We start from the raw sequence: 19,780 nt of genomic DNA on the forward strand, positions 1-19,780 counted from the left end.
ATCGATATATATATATATATATATCTGGTGGATACATTCAAATCCACCAGAAAGTTTTAAAGACTTGTGTTTTTATTACTTTGTGTTTGATTTACTTAATTCCTTATTCCGCACTTTGCAAATCAAAACACTTATATATGTATATATTGAGTTAGAACATTTTTTATAAATCTCAAAAGAAGCCATAATTACATTCAACCCCCTTCTGTAATTCTTGTTGTATTGTTAGGGAATAACAATCCCAATGAGTTCTGTTTGGACATCTTATATATCTAGCCAACTTAGACACAAAATATGAAATATTTGGTCTAGTACAGTTAGCTAGATACTGCAAACTCCCAATAATCTGAGAATACCTTAACTGAGACACATGCACTCCTGAAGTATTCTTGACAAGAGCAACTTTAGAATCATAAGGTGTACTAGCGATTCTACACTGTGAATAACCATATTTCTCAAGTATAGATTTCTCTATATAATGAGATTGAGTCAAGGTTATTCCCTCAGCTGACTGAATCAGTTTGATTCCAAGAATCATACTAGCCTCACCCATATCCTTCATTTCAAAGTGCCTTTTCAAGAATTCTTTTATCTCGTTAATAATCTCAATATTGGTTCCAAACAGTAAGATGTCATCCACATATATGCACAGGATAACACACTCACTACCTTTAACTTTAGTGTAGACACACTTATCGCTTTCATTAATCTTATAACTGAATGGCAATATAATTTCATCAAATTTTTTATGCCAATCTCTGGGAGCTTGTTTCAAGCCATAGATGGACTTGATCAACTTACATACTTTCCTTTCATTTCCAGATGTAACAAATCCCTCAGGATGGTCCATATAAATCTCTTCTTCAAGTTCACCATGAAGAAAAACGGTCTTTACATCCATCTGATGGATAATAAGACCATGGACGGAAGCCAATGTTATAAGCATTCAGATTGTTACTATCCTAGCAACTGGAGAGTATGTATTAAAGTAATCAATTCCTTCCCTCTACTTAAAATCCTTAGCTACCAGTCTAGCTTTGTACTTATCTATTGAGCCGTCAGGGTTCAACTCCCTCTTAAAGACCCATTTGCACCCAATAGTAGAACACCCAGGAGAGAGATCAACCAACTCCCAGGTTCCATTAGAAACAATAGAGTCAATTCCACTCTTCACAGCGCCCTTTCAATTCCTAGACTCCGAAGAATCCATAGCTTGCCGAAAAGTTAAAGGTTCTTCCTCGACATTATAAGTGAAAAAATCACCTCCAAAGTCCTTAACTACCTTTGCACGCTTACTTCTCCTTGGTTCCTCTACTTCCTTAGAAATAGAGCTACTACTTGGTTCTGCCCCCATATTTATCATCTTTTCCATATGATCAGAAATAGATATCGATGTGTGAGTAAGATCTTCCTCAGAAGTCGTCTCAGGTATTCCAGTCTTCATAGGGTAGACATCCTAAAAGAATGTAGCATCTCGAAATTCAACTATCGTGTTTGCCACTATGCCATCTATGTCAGATTTTAATACTAAAAATCTCATAGCTGTAGTGGTTTCAAGATAGCCCCGAAAGATACAGTCAACAGTTTTCGGACCTAGTTTCTTTCTCTTGTGTTCTGGAGCAAGTACCTTAGCAAGCCGTATTTAGAGCCTCTCCCCACATGTATTTAGGCAACCCAGAGTTAATTAGCATACTATTAATCATATCTTTAAATGTTCTGTTCTTTCGTTCAGCAACCCCATTAGACTCAGGTGTGTATGGTGGAGTAACTTCATGAACTATACCATTATTTGCATAAAATTCATTAAAAGCGTTACTCGTATACTCACCACTCTATCAGATCTCAATCGTTTAAGTAACTTACTAGTTTGTTTTTCTACTTCACTTTTATATATAATGAATTTACTAAGTGTTTCATCCTTATGTATAAGTAAATAAACATAACAATATCTACTACTATCATCTATAAAAGTAATGAAGTATCTAAACTGGTCCTTGGTCAACACACCACCAAATTCACAAATATCAGTGTGTACTAAATCTAACAAGTCTGAATCCCTAACAATATTATGAAAAGGTTTCCTTATTTGTTTAGCAGAGACACATACTTAACATTTAGAATTCTTTTCTATGGTATATTTTGGAATTAACTATAAGTTCATCATATTCTTAAGATCACCAAAGTGTAAGTGACCTAGTCTAGCATGCCATATATCCGAGAATTCAACATAGTTAACAAAAGAAATAATATTATTATTCAAATACCCCAAAACGGGTTCAACATTAATAACAAATAAACCATTTGACAAGTACCTTGTCAAAAAATGTACCAGTATGAAGAAGAACTACTTTATTAGACTTGAAAGAAATTTCAAAACCACTAGAAACTAAACAGCTTCCACTTATTATATTTCTACGCATGTCGGGAACATGATGCACTCTAGTCAGAGATAGTTACGTCCTGAAGGGAACTTCAGATCCACGTTTCCTATTTCAAGTACTTGAGCGGCACTAGCATTCCCCATCTTCACAGTCAAGCTATGACTCTGTTGATAAGATACAAATAAACTAATATCAGCACAAATATGCACATTAGCTCCAGTATCTATCAACCATTTATTTGACAGATAGGTAGAAAATATTAAAGGGTTGTAGGATACATACTGGTCACCGTTGGTTTCAGAAGCCGTAGCCTCACCAACAACCATGTTCACTAGGGTCCCACTTGCGGTTCCAAGCACAACATTTGCTTGCGCTACCACCTCGGTTTTCTTCGCTTTTTTCGTAGGGCAGTCCTTACTCCAGTGCCCAACCTGCCCACAAGACCAACATGGTTTGTTTGCCTTGGGTTTCTTGGCCTTGTCCTTGTCACTCTTAGGTTTATTACTATTCACTTTCTTAGCAACAACCTTCCTTTTCTGTCCTACAGTTGCTATGTTTACCTTCGAGGTACCGTGCTCAGTTGGCATCACATGTCCTTATATGGACTTGTGTTGTTCATGGACCGAGATGTCCAGTATAAGGTTGGTCCACGTGATCTCTCCTTTCTGTCTTTTCAGGGAGAGAGAGAACTCTTCCCAAGACTTCGGGAGTTTTTCAATCACGCTCATAACCTTGAACTTCTCAGGGAGGTCCATTCTAGACTTCTTCAAAGCATGCACTATCATCTCGAACTCATGCACTTACTCGGTCATGGACTTATTGTCCACCAACTTAAACTCAAGGAACCTTGCCACATAATACTTTCCAGACCTTGCGAGTCAGTATTATGTGTTTGGGGTGGCGGCGCGCACGCGCGTGTGTGCGCGCGTGAAGCACATAAGAACACAATGTATCATCACACATTTTAGTAGTTGTACACTACCCATATGTGTGATACTATATAAAGCCAATAACCCTTTATTTATTTTAATATGGGACAAAACACATTCTCTTTTTTTTCAAACTTTTTCAAGCCACTAAGTTTAACTTTAATTCTCTATGGATTTCATTAAAAAAATTCTTAAAACTATACATGAAAGTTTAAGTTCATATATTATGGAATAACTTCCAATTATTAGATTTTAGAATTATCATCAAGAACATAATAAAACTATGATCTAATAATTTAATTTTTCTAACAGTTGCAAGACCTGATAATGTGAGATTTGCCGCTCCCCCAGTAGAGGAAGCTCGGTAAAAGTGATTAGTTTGTTTAAAATCTTTGCAGAATCCGTTGTTGACAGAAAATTACCATAAACAAATAGTTCTGAGCAGGTTGGCCTATAACTTCTCCCTGTTAATTCTAATGTTAACTTGGCAGCCAATTTGTAATGCGTTTTGTAACTGAAAATATGGAGGGGATTGTTTTTGGTTGGTATAGAAATTTGACTGTATATTAGTTACTATAACGGACTTTGTAGATTGAATATTATTCATATAGTGCGTTTCAAATAAGAATAAAATGCTATAGCAGTTACTCATTTTCAAGTATTAGTGAGCTTGATATGTGAGACCGGCAGCCTAAAATACTTGCTTAGAACAGTATAATACAGAGGTTTAAAAGACAAAAAATCATTAAGAGACCACATAATCTAGGTCAAGTATTTGCACATTCTGATTAAATCCGTCTTAGAGATCAAATAATAAAATTATCATGGTACTGATACAGCACCATGTTTATTCTTTGAACTGGAATCATGTTTATTTTAACCAAAGAAGCTTATTATTTCTTCACCAGAAAAAGAAGAAGAAAAAAAGAGCTTTAATTTATGAATGTATATAAAAATTTTAAATTATCAAACATCCGGATCCGTGGCGCAATGGTAGCGCGTCTGACTCCAGATCAGAAGGTTGCGTGTTCGATTCACGTCGGGTTCAAACCCCATTATTCGGATACCTTTTTTCCCCCCACAAAACACTGCACAACTTCTGTAGCATAAATTTGTTCTAGCACTAGCAGGGTTAGCATTGACGCTTGAAGAACGTTTTTCATCAGAGATCTCTTTTCTTCATGCAATAATATGCTTATTTTGGGGGGATATAATAATAAAATGATTTATTTTAACTAGGGGAGTTGAACAGGTCAAATGTACTGCATTGTGTGCTTGCCACTAACCATCAGTTTTGACATTCAAGTTTGGTTATAGCACAACACATATAATCTATATCCCTCTGAATAACAGAACAATTTAGTTGGTAATCTTACACATACTAATATATAATTAGTTGACACACAATGAGCGCCCCACGACTTCGAAATTTTAGCTTCTCTCAAACTCCCATCTAAAAATAACATTTGTTAAGACACGTTTGTCATATCTGCAACATTTTCAATGATCTTTGCATGTCAACTTGTCTGTATTTTATTCTACATAATTGCCAGTATATCTGTGTCTCAGATGTCTCATTTTGCAATGGACAAGTTTCAGTTTTGTTATGATTCTTTAATACAAGGAGAAGAGAATTTATACAGGAGATGAGAATTGTAATCTGCTGTAGAATTGTGCGTACTGATTCCATGAAGAACACCGGTTTACGACCTACAAAAAGTTCTGTTCAGGACACCGGGCACTCCAGAGATGCAACAAAAAAGAGCCAAGCTGATGAGTGCACCCCAATTGTCAGGAGCAGTTCCATGCAGCCAGGTTAGTTACCAATCTTTTAAGGAAAAACCATGATTATCTAATGAGACTCCGGTGTTTCCTGGAAAATGTTATATTCTTATAACTTGTTAGCTTTCTACAACTAAGATGATCCACCCTGCACACATTTTTGTAGTTGAAACTGTTGCCTCTTATAAGTAAAGTTGAACTCATTTGACAAGAAAATTTAAGAATTTATATCTGGAAAAAGGAATGCAATATGGAGTATTGTGGCCATAACCATGGGTTAGATCACACGCGACTTCTTTATTTTATTTTTTGCAGCTAGCAGCAAGCAGAGAATGATAGCTGAGGACATTCTAAAACATGACCATGTAAAAAATGTACCGCAGGTATATACTTTTCGTGAACTAGCTGCTGCAACACAGAACTTCCATCCTGATCTGCTATTAGGCGAAGGAGGGTTTGGGAGGGTGTACAAAGGACAGATAACACGCACCAATGAAGTAATTATATTGTCTCTTCTTCTTCCATCTGCGCACCAGTTTTTTGGGTCTTAACTCTGCTTTTGGCTGTCCCCTTCAGGTTGTCGCAGTAAAGCAACTTGACAGAAATGGATATCAAGGCAATCGAGAGTTCCTAGCAGAGGTTTTGACACTTAGTATTGTTCACCATCCAAACCTTGTCAATCTTTTGGGATATTGTGCTGATGGCCAACAAAGAATCTTAGTCTACGAATACATGCCAAATGGTTCCTTAGAAAATCACCTTTTAGGTAAGATTCTGAACTTGGATTGCGTTTATTTGAATTGCGTCTCTATTTAATAAGCACTGATCCATTCTGTAATCTTCACTCAGAAATTTCTGCAGAAAGACCACCTCTTGATTGGTATACTAGAATGAAAATTGCCAAAGGAGCAGCACAAGGACTAGAATATTTACATGATACTGCCAGCCCTCCAATCATATTCCGGGACTTCAAAGCAGCAAACATATTATTAGACAACAATTTTAATCCTAAGCTCTCCGATTTCGGACTTGCTAAATTAGGTCCAACAGGAGAGCAAGACCACGTGTCTACAAGGGTAATGGGAACTTATGGCTATTGTGCACCGGAGTATGCCAGGACTGGACAGCTGACAACTAAGTCTGACGTTTATAGCTTTGGAGTTGTTTTTCTGGAGATCGTATCAGGAAAAAGAGCTATTGATACCTCAAAACCAACTGAACAACAAAACTTGGTTACATGGGTAAGTTCAGCGATTTAAGTTTGCAAATAATGAGAAAATGATCAAATCCCATGAGAATCTTGCTCATTTCTGTAACAAACTTAAGAACAATCTTACAAATATAGAGTTTAGACACCAATCACACTTCAAATGCATTTTACTTTGACATCAGAAACTGCAGAATCCTTGAATCATATATGGTTTTGCAGGCAACCCCACTTTTTAAGGATAAAAGAAAGTTCAAATCGATAGCTGATCCATTATTGAAGGGCAAATATCCAGTAAAGGGTCTTTATCAAGCTCTAGCTATTGCAGCAATGTGTCTACAGGAAGAAGCTAATACCAGACCCTTGATTTCCGACATTGTCACTGCCCTCGAGTTTTTATCCATGGAAAATTATGGTGAAACTGATGAGATAATTACTACAGCAGATTATGAACTAGCCTCTGGATTTGAGATTAAAGATGATGATAATGATTATGAAAACGCTGCTACTTCATCACGGGACAAAATCTAACGACCAACATTTAATAGTAAAGAAAGGCCTTAATAAGGACATTTCTCTTCTTTTTTTTCCTTATAATAGTTTTTGTGTGTGATTTAAGCACGAGTCGTTTAGTTTGAGATTGTATCGACAACCAGATTAGAACTCATGAAGCAGAAACTAGTTACATACATATAACTAAAATTAGTGCTGCAGAAGTTAAGAGAAAGGTTTCAATTGAAAATATAACATTATCATTCGAGCAAGGACAGAAGGTCCTGATGTCAGACCACTTTTAAACACAAGTTCATTCCAGTCGAACAACATATGTTAGCCCTGACACTGAAATAAAATATAGACCATAAAAATTCAACAGAACAGCAAAACTGAGAATCCAGAAATAGCCTACTGGTAAGGTTAATCCCAACCCTTCCCCGATGACAAGGTCACTGGTTATCCTCACTCCCCGTACCACGCAACCAACCAAATAAAAAGAAAAATTCTGAGTCCTGCTTTATAAGCATTACATGCCTGTATTTAATCCTTTGCTTGAGCTTTAAGGTTCCTGTAACTAAAACCTGCACGACTATTCAACTATTGTTGGGGATCTTCAACTTTAGAAAAAGAACAAAAGCTGGGGAGGAGCCGGCCACTCTTTTTCTTTTTACTTCTTTTCCATGTCAAGAACTTAAAACTAAGCCATGACTTGCCTACACCAGAAAGTCTACAAGACTTATCCACCATATTATTTGGCGACATAACACGGTTTCTTTCAAGTTGTCTATAGTACTCCATCTCCTTCCTGAGAAGTGATCCTACAGTACCTCGCGTGCCTACTTTAACAGGATCTGGTATGCCCATTTTCGCAGTCGAAAACACTGGTTATGGTGGTTGTTGAATGTTTTCTAGTAAAGAAGTTGCCTTGAAATTGGACCTATTCTATTCTTTTAGCTACTGGCTGTGGTTAGGGACGTACTTTAGTTGGAGTGGACAACGTAACATTTTGCATGATTGGGGGGCTCTCCACACAGTAATAACCAAATTTATATTACTTTCAGATCAGACCATTGCAGATAAGAATGAGATTGAAGTGACTATTTGTTGACTCCATAGATGTCAAACAGATATTATTTTTTTTAATATCAGAATATCCACAAATGAATGATATGATTAATATAAAGTAACCACAAATATTAGATTTTAAAGGATAAATCATATTAATCAAATCCATAATATCTTTGAGGATAAATGCAATCAAAAGACAATTACTTACGTGTAGTTATTCCCTGATTATAATTGTTCTAGCAAACCCTCAGACATTGCTACAATTTTTCGCCTAATAACACCTTTCACCTGAGTTCGATTCTCGCTCAAATTGAAATTTATCTAAGAAGCCTATAAGCTATACTTAAAAAAAATCAACCTTTGCAAACTTATCGAATAGTGCAAATGCATAGTGTTCTCCACACACACGAGTACAAAAAAAGAGCAGGATCTCCATCTCTAGATTTAAGCGCCACTATTATTTTCTCAGAAAATATTCAAACTTGTGAAGAACATTGAAAAGTTTTGACAACTAAAGTAAGTTTTAGAATTTCGAAAAAGAATGGGTTTCTCCCTACAGAAGTGATGATCATAGAACGGGTTTCTCCAGGACCCGACCTGAAGTTTTAAGGGTCTTGGGCAGTTTTCGGGATCATGAACTAGATATACGACCCATAATTCATATTTGTATAACGAAGTATTTGAAAATTTTGAGAACCTTAAATATTGGTAGGCTTGCCGGTCGATAGTCATGCCAACTCTTAAAGAAGGTGATGGTCATATATTTGATTCTTCGCAGCAAGATAGTTTAAACTTCTTTTCACTCTTTTTGACCTGAAGGAATCAAGTAAGCCAGATTAATACTATTCGTCATGATGGTGGTAATTACGTATGCATCAAATCATGAATGTTTAAGGTTACCCAGCGAATTTCGCAAGTAAATTCAGTAGTGCATTTTCTGCTTGGTGGAAAAGTTCGACGAAGCCCCACTTCAAGGTCAGTTCCTAGTCAAATTTCAATTATTCTTCTTTCCCTCTCTTTGTTTAGCAATTTCATATCTAGTCTACATCTATTAACAATTTATCGTATGCAGTGGGGAGATGGCATGATACGGTAGGCTGCGAGGTACCACGGTGACCTCTTGCTCCCAGTAAACTCGACCTATACTTCATCCTCACCAAATTGTGCAAAAAAGGATGGTACAATTTTAATTTCAAGACTCCTGCTAATATTGCATTAATTATTTATAGATATATCAACATTAACCTCTTTAATCTCTGGAATTGTACTTCTACGCAAATTTAAAGACTGAACTCAACTTAGCAACATTAGCATTTTAAGCTGAAAACATAAATAAGTTGCATGTATTATATACATAACAATCTACGGTTATCAAGGTCGGAGAGAACCTGATTATTCACTCTTCAGACCGAATGCAGTACATGATGTAAAAGATAGTTGGCCTAGCCGATATCTATTGCTACTAAATATTGATAAATAGAAGTATCATCACCTTGCACATTAATAAGATTTCGTTTAGCCAACCACTCATGGAGGTGCCTATCTATGCGATCACAAGTACTCATATATCAAGCTTTAATACAGCAGAATCAAATATGCGCCTCAATTCCTCTTTGACTCCATCTCCAGCAAATATAAAGTCGATAGCGTTCCTTGCCAGGTGAAACATCTCCTTCTTACCAATACCTTTTGTAATGAGCAAACAGATTACGAGTTATTTTTTAGGGTACGTAAATAAACCTGTTCTCTTCACTTTCAAGAAAGGGATACTTACTGAATGTTGATGAGGCAAGACTGTACTCCTTGGAAAGACTGGTAGAGAATACTCCTGCATCATCGGTACAGAGGACTATAGGATGTTTGGACTTGTACAAATCCTCTGCAATGTAAACACAGTGTAATGATCATCACGAGAAGTATAACAATTACATGAAATGAAAAAAAAATTGCTAATTCATATAGAGAGGATATACTAGTGTTAAAATGTTCTTTATGTCTGCATATCCAAGGCTTAAGCAATGAAATTACAATATAACAATCTCCTTTATAATAGAAAACCTAACCAAAATGATGAACATCCAAGGAAGAAATTGTGTTCGTTTGGATGTTAGATGTCAAACATATCTCAACCTGCAAAGAACAAACCAATATAAACCCAGTCACACGATATTAACACAACAATCAAACATGCAAGGGCAAAAAAGCAAGTAAAACTACAAACTTCAAATTATTCAAAAAAAAACTCCTTGCAAAATTTTGAAATTAAACTTATACTATACATCTATTTTGAGCCATCCTTTAAAGCAAAGAAATGGATGCAGATACTATACTGGGATTTTTGAAGATTTCAACTTTTTCCACTCTCCCTCTCCAAGAAAACAAGCATGGCCAATTCTTTCAGGATGAAACTCAAGCATTCTTCGGATTTCCTCCATATTTGGTACCTATAAGCAACAAAAGATTAAGTACATTAATCAGGTCCTCTGAGAAACAAATGAAATTAAGTTGGAAATCTGTAGACAGGGGATAGCTAAACAAACCTCACCACAATGGAGAGTGACTGAGAGACCTTGCTCCTGAGCAAATTTTAAAGCTGGAAAAAATGTTCTCCTGCCATAATTGCAGCGAATAATCAAAGTAGTACTGTTTCAATAATCCAGAGTAAGAACACCAATCAACCATAATGGTTTATCTTTCAGAAAAAGAGTACCATTCACCGATGATAGGATTGCCAGAAAGGTCAACTCCCATCACTCCCAAATGTCTCATATCAAGTGCAAGCTTGACCTTCAAATTAGCAGTAAGAGAAGGTGAGAGGGTAACCAACAAAACAACTCAATTCTACGAAGTTATCAAGATGGTCAACTGCACCAACATACAGTTTCAATTGCAGCTTCAGTGGTCTCACGGCGATCTATACTGAGAAGAAGCCTGACATATATCTTCTTTTTTGCAGTTCCAGTACATGCATTATTTCTACAAACAGGATTCAAAGGACCTCCTGTTCTGCAAGAAGAAAAATCAACTTCGACAGTACTTACAGCCCTTAAACCGTTTACAACAGCATCAACATAAGATCGCTTGCTCATGCCTATCAAATCATTTCTCTACATATAATCAAAAGAAAAATCAATTAGTTTTTAAATCATTATAACTGAGTCACATGCGAAATATTATTTAGTTATTTCATTATTATAATTGAATTACATACAAAATCTCAACTGATTTGATAACAATGTTACTCTTTGAAAACCTACCAAGTTAGTTATCCAAAATTTCTCAATTTGTTTTGTAAAGATTAAGACATATTGTACATGCTTCCACATATATTATGTGATACGTTTAATATTTCTTTCAGCCTTAATAAATCAGTATAAACTACTAACTAATATTTTGTAAGCGAAATCCAAATTCCAAATCATAATATAAGTACCTTTGGAGTTGTTCTTAACTCCAAATAGACAACATTTTCCGCAGCAAAATCTTCAACAACCTACTTTTCAAAATGGGAAGCATCAGATTTAAAAGTACAGACATTTACAAAACTGAAGAAGGGAACAATCATACTTCTTTAGTGATTCTTGTCACAATCTCATGGTCAGTAGTCACCATGTGGATTAGGTCAAACAGCTTGAACACTTCTCGTAGAGACCGATCATCTACATAATAGAAACAAAATAGATTCAGCAAATATGTTGAAAAACATAATTTCAATCATGAAATTCTTAAGGCAAAAAAAAACCGTACGTTTTAAAATGACATGCTCAAATTCTGAGAAATCTATCTTCCCCTTCTCACCCAAACCTTTAGCAAGTCCTCTGTGCAACAATATTGAAATTCCAACCTTAATTAAGTTTTAATCAGGGCAATAACACAACTTCAACAAGTAAATATACGGTTGAATTCACCAAAGCTAGGAAGTTAAAGACCACATCGGGTGCAAGCAAACTGTCAAGTTGGCATTTAATTGAGAAAGTAAGCTACATAAAGCAAACTGAAGTCCCTTTGTCACCACTTATGGCAGAGATGGATGTTAACTATTAGAATCAAAACATGCAACTAAAATGACAGCAACCTTAACTACTAGTGTACTACACAGAACTTCACATTACTCAAAACTCGGGATATCGATAATTGATAATGATCATATATACTTCACTGAACTTTTTAACATTCACTTGAATTAGGCCTAATTCCGGGTCAATATAATCGCTGGACCTCACTCACTGATAAATTAATTTAAAACTATCATAGCAAGAAATGAAAAGTTCCCAATTGGGCAAAACATGGAATTGAAAGCATGATTAATCTAAAAGATGATTACATAACGTATAACTGACCCATTTAGGTGATCATGCCATTCATTCCAAGAAGGTATAAAAACGAGCTAAGTTAATTATCCAGTTTCAATAATTAACATTAGTTAAACAAACAGAACTATAAATTAAAAATAGCCCAGATGGGTAATTTGATAAAAATGAAAAAAAAAAGAGTACATAAAGAAAGAATTAATAAGTATAGTGTACAGGAGAGTGGAGTCTCTGATGGAGCCATTGAGGTGAGCATGTAATTCAATCTTTGGCATACTTAAACACCATTCCATTTCTTCTCTTCTGGCAATTCAGTTGCACGGAAGAAGAAGATAGACTGAAAAAGTATTGCTACATATTTAAATTTATATTTATTATTACTTTGCTTTCACTCTTTTAAAATATTCGGAAACATAATTATTAATACAAGTGAAACATAGGTAAAATTCAGGGATTTATTGATTTATAATCCTTTTAAATATTATTTAAAAAAATGTATAATATATATTAATTTTAATTTTTCACTATTATATGAAGCAATTCAATTATTAATATATTTAAATTTGAAAGAAAAACTAAAACTAAATTATACAAATTGAAATTTTTATATAAATACTAATCAAATAGCTACATTACTGTCTGGTCCCGATCCCCAAGATCGAATATGACGATTCTTTCCTGTATTTCTTAAAATAAAAGAAATCCGATTTCGATTTAATCGGATTTGGGACCTTTATATAGCGTTAATCTCGCCTTATAACATAAAGTTATTAATAACATATTTTTATTAGACAAATTTTTAATTACTTGACTTTTCTATTTTTAATAACTTTTAAATATAAATTTTAATTTAAAAATCATGAATTAAGATAATTATATTTTATAAGTACTTTTTAAAATATAATTTAGTAGAAATTGCACTTAATATAAATAAATTTATTTAAACACTTAAAAAAAATTTAAAAAATTTATCAACACTTATTCATTTAGGGTATGGTCTAATTTTTTTTTATTAACGTAACCTAAACATGGATATCATACAAACTCGATGTCATTATCATTAAAAATAATTAAAATTTTGTTTATTTCATTTAAATAGAGTCCCCATCCACCATGTAAAATACATACAATCATTTGATAAGATCGGTCATAACTATAAGAAAAATAATTTTCACTTTTTAAATATAAATCGATATATTTTGTGTCCCGACCAGGTATTACGACTGTTATTATATATATAATGTATTAAGAATGTTGGTCGTATGATATATGTTAGGTATAAAATATATATAGAGGGAGTGGATATGTGTTTCTAGATTTTTCTTATTTAAAAATCTTTCCGAGTGTTTTTGAAAAATTAAATTTAAGTATTTTGCGTATACTTTAACATAGCAGTTAAGATATGTTGCAGTGATAATTAACTGAACATAAACAATTATCAAAATTTACTTGATTTTTATTCAAAATCAAATAGGTTGTGCAACAAATTCAAGTTCTTAAATATCAAAAAAACTTAGCTCTTTTTTTGACAGAATACAAGAAAATCTAGATTATTGTGTTACTACTGAACTAAGGACCATGGCATATTCTATAGATCAACATGAACATATTTTACAAAAACTGCACTAAAATAGACAAACATATTTTCTAAATTCCTTTTGTCTATTTCTATTTTAAGTGCCACAAATCTGTATACAATCTTTCAGGTCCGCTATACTCCTTTGTCCAGTTCATCTTGACTCTTGATCTTGCACTCTTCAAACTATATTTGTAGACTTTCCATTTTAATGATAAAATGGTTTGTTGACAGATAATTTTAAATTTTGTGATAAATGCATTATGTAATTGAAATTGTTATCGCGATCTTTAAAGTGTATAAAGATCTCTGTATCACGATGTAGAATGACTTGTCGATATCTCCACTTCTCTACAATGTAAATGACTTGTCGATCAGGGTATAATTTGAACCGAGCCGGCTTGAACTCGACTCGATAAAATGGGCTCGACTCGACTCGAGCTTGTTATCGAGCTCGATTACGAACACATTTTCGGGCTCGATTAAAAACTCGAGTCGAGCCGAGTTTTTTAGCTCGACTCGATAAACTCGAACTCGACTCGGCTCAAACTCGAACTTGACTCGGCTCGAACTCGAACTTGATTACTTTTTTATGTTTTTTAAACACACACTTGTGTGTGTGGGAGTGTGTGTGATTGCTAGTTTATGTCTTCCAATTACTCTAGTAAAATTAATTTTACAAACTAATTTGCTATTTTTTTTAAATATTGTATATTTATTATATTTGGTTAAAAAATTTAAATTAAATTAGTTAATATATGTATTTATCCCAACACTTAATATTAACTTACGTAATTGAATTTTTGTTTCTTTACGTAATAATTGGACTTCTAAATGATTGTTTAATACTTACTCATCAAATTACATTAACTTATTTAGGCAAATTATGTATAGAATATGATACTTACATAATTATATTTATACATAATGATTAATAACTCGAATTAGATACTTTTACATACTTAAATTCAAATATGTAATTTATATAATAAATTATAATGCAATTTGTTTTTTTTAATAAATAAGACGGGTATCTGATATCTCAATTATTACTTTGGTTAATCTTTTTACCAGTCGAGTCATCAGTTACTCGGTTAAGTTCAGATGCTACTATAAACATAGTTTATAAGCTGTAACTCCTAGTTGCACTTAACGACAAATTATCCTAGTATACTTTGTTAGGTCACACAACACTGTAGAAGGGGGTTGAATACAGTGTTATTACAATCAAATCGATCTTGAACACAAGTAACAGTAAACAGATATATTCAATATAATAAATTCTGTTACAATGGAAATGTTCTCTCTCAGTGATGAACAAATATCACTAAGATCTGATAGGTTACAATGAATAATGTATCTCGATAATGATAACACATATAGTGTAAACCTATGTCTGTGTTTATATACTACACAGTTACAAGATAACTTCTAATTGATATGGAATATAATTCTGTCTCCTAAAATATATCAATCAGATATCTTATACAAGTCTTCCAGTCTTCTAATTCTTTCCATGCATATCTTCTTTTGTTTTAGTCTCGATCTTCTACTTTAATCAGCTTCCTTCCTTAACTGTAAGTCCTCCCGCACTTAAGTTCTAACATGACCTTAAGTCCTGATATTACATTCCGACTTCCAGTAAGTACTGATTCCAGTAAGTCCTGATATTTCCTGTTTGTTAAGATCTGAAAACTAAACATGAAACATATTAGACATGACATCTCAAATATATCTAACAATCTCCCCCAACTTGTAAATTATGTAAAATATACAAGTTAATAGATTTGATGATGTAAAAAACATTTAAGTTCAAATGCATAGAGAATTTAACTGAGTAACTAACTACAACTTACAGTCCTTGTAGCTTTTACCAATCTCACTGAGTCAATCTAAATCCATAATGATTCTTAACAAAGTGTGATATCAGCTTTTATTCTTTAATCCTCAGGACCTGAGAGAGTGTAGTCTTGACTTGCTTCATCTCTTCATTCTGACACCCAATCTGATAGATTGCAGTCCTTATCGCAGATATATGGTTTCTTTCTAAACCATTGTCCAGTCTTATTACCCTAGGATGAGAAGAGTCTTCATTGTAGCATAGACATTTCTCTTTCAGTATTACCTCAAGCTTAGCAGAATCCTTCTTCATAGGAATTTCACTTCCATCATCTTCAACAATACATGGAATGAATTCTGTAAATCTTGAACCAAAAATTCTTGCTTTATCTCTGATGGTCTTCAATATGAAGTTTGACCATCTCCTGGTAATATTAGACTTTACCTCTACAAGAGGTAATGAAAGAATTGAAGTTCTTTCAAAGTTTTGTTCAGTACATATGATTCTGACATCTGATTTGTCCTTCCATCTTCAAGAAATAGAATCAGATTTTCTTTGATGTTGTGCTTATCATGAGCATCCGGTACCACTTGAACAGAGATAACCTTGTTAAGGTGTTTCTGAGTAACATCTTCAAGTGGTTTATCAGTTAGTAAAAATGGATCTCTTGTAGCAACTTCAAGTCCTGTTTTGATTTTAGCTTCATCAGAATCTAGTCCCCTGTCTCTTGGTTCTCTAGCATTTAACCCAATAGACATGAAATCAGACAGCAATTGGCTTTTCTTTGGATCTGATGGTTTGACATTTTTCCACAGAAGTTTCTTTGATCAACTACTTCCATTTTATCTAAATCAACTTGAGCACTATCAGAGGTTAACTTCTTGACTTTATCAGAACTTGCTGCTTTTGCTTGTTGTTCTTCACTCTGAACAACTTGAGGTTTGTCAGAGGTTGTCTTTGATTCTTCAGAAATCTTCTTTCTTTTCAGAGTTTGAACATCTTTTTCAGTCAGAGTATCATCATCATAAATTGTAGTTTGATAGATAGGATCTATCACAACTGAAGGTATTTTCCTCTTTTGAAACTTTGTAGGTTCATCAACCTTTTTCTTTCCTTTCTATTTAAGATCAATCTCAGATTGTTATCTTGTTTTAGGCTTTGATGCCTTAGAAATTGTCTTCTCTTTGATCACAATGCCTTTCTCCTTAGGCCTTGGATGTTTTTTTGCAAAAGAAGCTTTTGGCTTTAGATTTGTCTTTTCAGCTTTAAATCTAACTTCTTCCTCCTTGAGATTATCTAAATCCATTCCCGGATTATGTTTCAGAAACAATCTTCTAGCAATTTCTTCATCAAGTGTCTGAATCTTGGGATCCTTGTAGTAGACAATAGTCTGCTTTCCCTTGAGCTTCAGAGTTTGCATGAACTTTTGAGAATCTTGACTTCCACCTTGTAACAGAACATCAGGCTTTGTCAGACTTTTCTCATCAGAACTTGATCTCAGATTTTAAATTTCAGTACTTGCTATCAGATTTTCAGTTTGAGCAGCTTCAGAACTTGTCTTCTTTTGAGTAGAAGATTTGCTTGCATCAGAGTTTAGTTTTACTTTGCTGCTTTGTTTACTCTGAGCTTGACCTCTACCATGACTAGAGTTTCCCTGATCATTAGTTTCATCATCTGTCTTCTATAGTATTTGATCATCTGAGCATTTGGACTTAACTATCTTCTCCCCCTTTTTGGCATCATCAGATAATAGGAGTGAGAGAAGAAGTTCTACTGAAGTTTGAATTTCATTCAATTGAGCCTGTTGAGAAGCTTGATTTTCCAGAACCTCAGTAATTTGGGCCTGTTGCTTCTCTAGAGTTTTCTCAATTGCTTCTACTTTCTCAGAAATAGGTCTGATAAACCTCTTTTTATCAAGCTTGGCTTCCATATCTAGCTTTTCATCCTTTTCCAGAAGTTTGTCAACCTTTTCTTGAGTTTGAGAGTGAAAACCTTGAAGATGATTGGTAGAGAGAGCAGTGATCTTAAGCTGTATCTTGAAATCAGAATTTGATAATAACTCATCAGCTTTTGACACATGCTCTGTCGGAATGTTAGAGCTTGGAATGAATTCAGAATCATTCCACTTCTTGGTCCACTCAACTCCCCTGCGAGTATCCTCCCAAGGTATAGGTGCATCCTGCTTAATAAACTTCTTTAACAGTGCTTCCTTTCCCCGAATGGGAGCTGGAGTCTCAACAGAAACACTGTCTTCAAAACTTGAAGAAGATTCATTATGTTCATATTCTGACAGAACAACAGTGTGTGAGGCTATTGGAGATTCAGGAATAACCTCATCTACTGTTGGAATTTCAGCAAGCTTTGGAGAAACATGTGGAGTTGGTATCTCAGCATTTAAGATTGGAGATTGAAGTGGAGATTGCTGAGCTTCTTTTGGTGGAGCTTCCAGATAAAGAACATTGGGTATATTCAGATTATGAATATCTATTTCAGAATTTGTAGCTTGTTCTTCAGCATCATTTGTAGCTTCAATAGGAGAGACATGAGGTTTTAGCACTGTATCAGGAACAGTGTCTTGGTCTTTAGCTGGAGGTGGTAGAAATTCAATTATAATTGGCTCTTTTGAGATCAGAGATTCGTGATCCCCTTCCTCAGCTTCTGCAGTATCTTCAGATGGAGATTTAGCATTATACCTCTTTGCCCTCATTTTCGTCAATCTCCTTGCCAATGAAGGAGTTTATGTTGCAGCATCAGAACTTACAGATTTCCTTTTCAAAGTATCAGAACTTTGAGCTACAGTTTCTTTCTGAAAAGTAACATTCTCAGCTTCAACTGTCACAGGTTCTGAAGCATGAACCTGTGCTTCCTTTTCACTGTCAGATTCATCCCTTAGAATCATTTTTCTTCTCTTCTGAGGAGGTGGAGGAACATACTTTGTCCTCTTTGACCCGAAAGATGAAGATCTGATGGTATGTGTTGATGATTCAGGTTGAGATGATTGAGTTGATGGTTTGAAAGATGTCCTGATGGTAGATTTTGGTTGTGATTGAGAAGTTTGAGGTGCTTGTGTAGTGGTGGTAGGTGCTGAAGATTGAGGTTCAGATGGTTGGACATCAGGATATAGTGCAGTGTATGTAACTGGATCATAGTTTATTAAGGCTTGTTTGACAGATATGGGAATTTGGAGGGGTCTCAACACAGCCTTCTTATTATCAGTAGATAATAAGTCATTAAAAGCTCTTTTAGCTAGTCTAAATGGTGAAATTAATTCACTAGCTAATTGGGCCTTATTAGCACAACAAAAGCTATAAATAAGTTGACAGAATCTAGCAAAGTAGACAGTATTTCTATCTTCTGTCATCCTATCCCTAATAAAGCTTAAAACAGCACTTGTATAATCAAAATGAGTTTGATTAATGAGAGCATACCCGATTTGTTGACTAAGAATTGGGATTGCATCAAAATTAAAACATTTATTTGCAAAAGCCTTTGTGATGCAGTCGAAGCACAAACTCCAACCAAACCCACCAAAACTGAAGAAACTAAAAACACTCAAATCCACAGTCGATATGAGACTATTAGGGTTCCTATACTGAGACCTTCTGAGTATCCCACATGGAAAGTGAAGATGGCTATGTTTCTGGAAGCTACAGATCCAGAATACCTTGATAGGATTAATGAAGGACCATATAAGCCTACCAATCTCTCTGTTGCAGTTGTAGATCAACCAGCAAAGTCCATACCGCAGGAGAAAGGTGATTACACAGCTGAAGACATCTCATTTATTTCCAAGGATGCAAGGGTAAGGCATTTGCTGCATAGTGCCATTGATAATGTCATGTCAAACAGGGTAATTAATTGCAAGACTATAAAGGAGATATGGGATCCTTTGGAGACAAGATGCTAGGGAACTGATGCAATCAAAAAGAACAGGAGGACTATACTCACTCAAGAGTATGAGCACTTGACTCAAAAGCTGGTGAGTCATTAACTGAATTATATGACAGGTTTGTCAAACTCTTGAATGATCTGTCACTGGTGGACAAGGAATATGATCTTGAAGATTCAAATCTGAAATTTCTTTTAGCTCTTCCTGAAAATTGGGATTTGAAGTCTACTATCATAGGAGACAACTATGCTCTTGATGAAACTACTCTTGATGAAATTTATGATATGCTCAAGACTTATGAAC

At 34.6% G+C, this 19,780-nt stretch overlaps 2 protein-coding genes and 1 non-coding gene across 5 annotated transcripts; 2 read left to right on the top strand and 1 right to left on the bottom strand.

Annotated features, from left to right (window-relative positions):
- Positions 1-4,286: 4,286 nt before the first annotated feature.
- TRNAW-CCA (transfer RNA tryptophan (anticodon CCA)) lies at positions 4,287-4,358 on the top strand. The gene has a single exon. It is a non-coding gene; the product is annotated as a tRNA-Trp (tRNA).
- A 479-nt stretch (positions 4,359-4,837) lies between these two features.
- On the top strand, positions 4,838-7,303 carry LOC141667357 (putative serine/threonine-protein kinase PBL23). Of its 2 annotated transcripts, none has more exons than XM_074473800.1 (5): positions 4,838-5,125; positions 5,408-5,589; positions 5,669-5,858; positions 5,942-6,333; positions 6,522-7,303. In XM_074473800.1, the coding sequence occupies exons 1-5, from the start codon at positions 4,957-4,959 to the stop codon at positions 6,828-6,830; spliced, it is 1,242 nt and encodes a 413-aa protein (XP_074329901.1). In that variant the 5' UTR covers positions 4,838-4,956; the 3' UTR covers positions 6,831-7,303. The 2 variants fall into 2 exon arrangements, with proteins under 2 accessions (XP_074329901.1, XP_074329902.1); XM_074473801.1 differs by having other exon boundaries at positions 5,408-5,475.
- A 1,888-nt stretch (positions 7,304-9,191) lies between these two features.
- Positions 9,192-12,526, bottom strand: LOC141663672 (N6-mAMP deaminase). 2 transcript variants are annotated; one of them, XM_074469460.1, is made up of 11 exons: positions 12,389-12,526; positions 11,610-11,680; positions 11,430-11,521; positions 11,296-11,355; positions 10,742-10,969; positions 10,573-10,649; positions 10,403-10,472; positions 10,193-10,306; positions 9,926-9,992; positions 9,637-9,741; positions 9,192-9,548 (listed from the first exon to the last, which is right to left on the bottom strand). In XM_074469460.1, exons 1-11 carry the CDS (start codon positions 12,463-12,465, stop codon positions 9,424-9,426), a joined length of 1,086 nt encoding a protein of 361 aa, XP_074325561.1. In that variant the 5' UTR covers positions 12,466-12,526; the 3' UTR covers positions 9,192-9,423. The 2 variants fall into 2 exon arrangements, with proteins under 2 accessions (XP_074325561.1, XP_074325562.1); XM_074469461.1 differs by lacking the exon at positions 11,610-11,680.
- Positions 12,527-19,780: the final 7,254 nt, after the last annotated feature.

The sequence above is a fragment of the Apium graveolens genome, chromosome 6 (genome assembly GCF_009905375.1).
Source record: "Apium graveolens cultivar Ventura chromosome 6, ASM990537v1, whole genome shotgun sequence".
Taxonomy (NCBI): Eukaryota; Viridiplantae; Streptophyta; class Magnoliopsida; order Apiales; family Apiaceae; genus Apium; species Apium graveolens.

Coding starts and splice junctions, on each gene's coding strand:
- LOC141663672 (XM_074469460.1), bottom strand. CDS start 12,465: ATGGAATGGTGTTTAAGTATGCCAAAGATTGAATTACATGCTCACCTC. Junction 10,650..10,741: donor CTGAAGCTGCAATTGAAACT/GTATGTTGGTGC, acceptor GCTAATTTGAAG/GTCAAGCTTGCACTTGATAT. Junction 10,473..10,572: donor AATCCTATCATCGGTGAATG/GTACTCTTTTTC, acceptor CAATTATGGCAG/GAGAACATTTTTTCCAGCTT.
- LOC141667357 (XM_074473800.1), top strand. CDS start 4,957: ATGAGAATTGTAATCTGCTGTAGAATTGTGCGTACTGATTCCATGAAG. Junction 5,126..5,407: donor GAGCAGTTCCATGCAGCCAG/GTTAGTTACCAA, acceptor TATTTTTTGCAG/CTAGCAGCAAGCAGAGAATG. Junction 5,590..5,668: donor AGATAACACGCACCAATGAA/GTAATTATATTG, acceptor TGTCCCCTTCAG/GTTGTCGCAGTAAAGCAACT.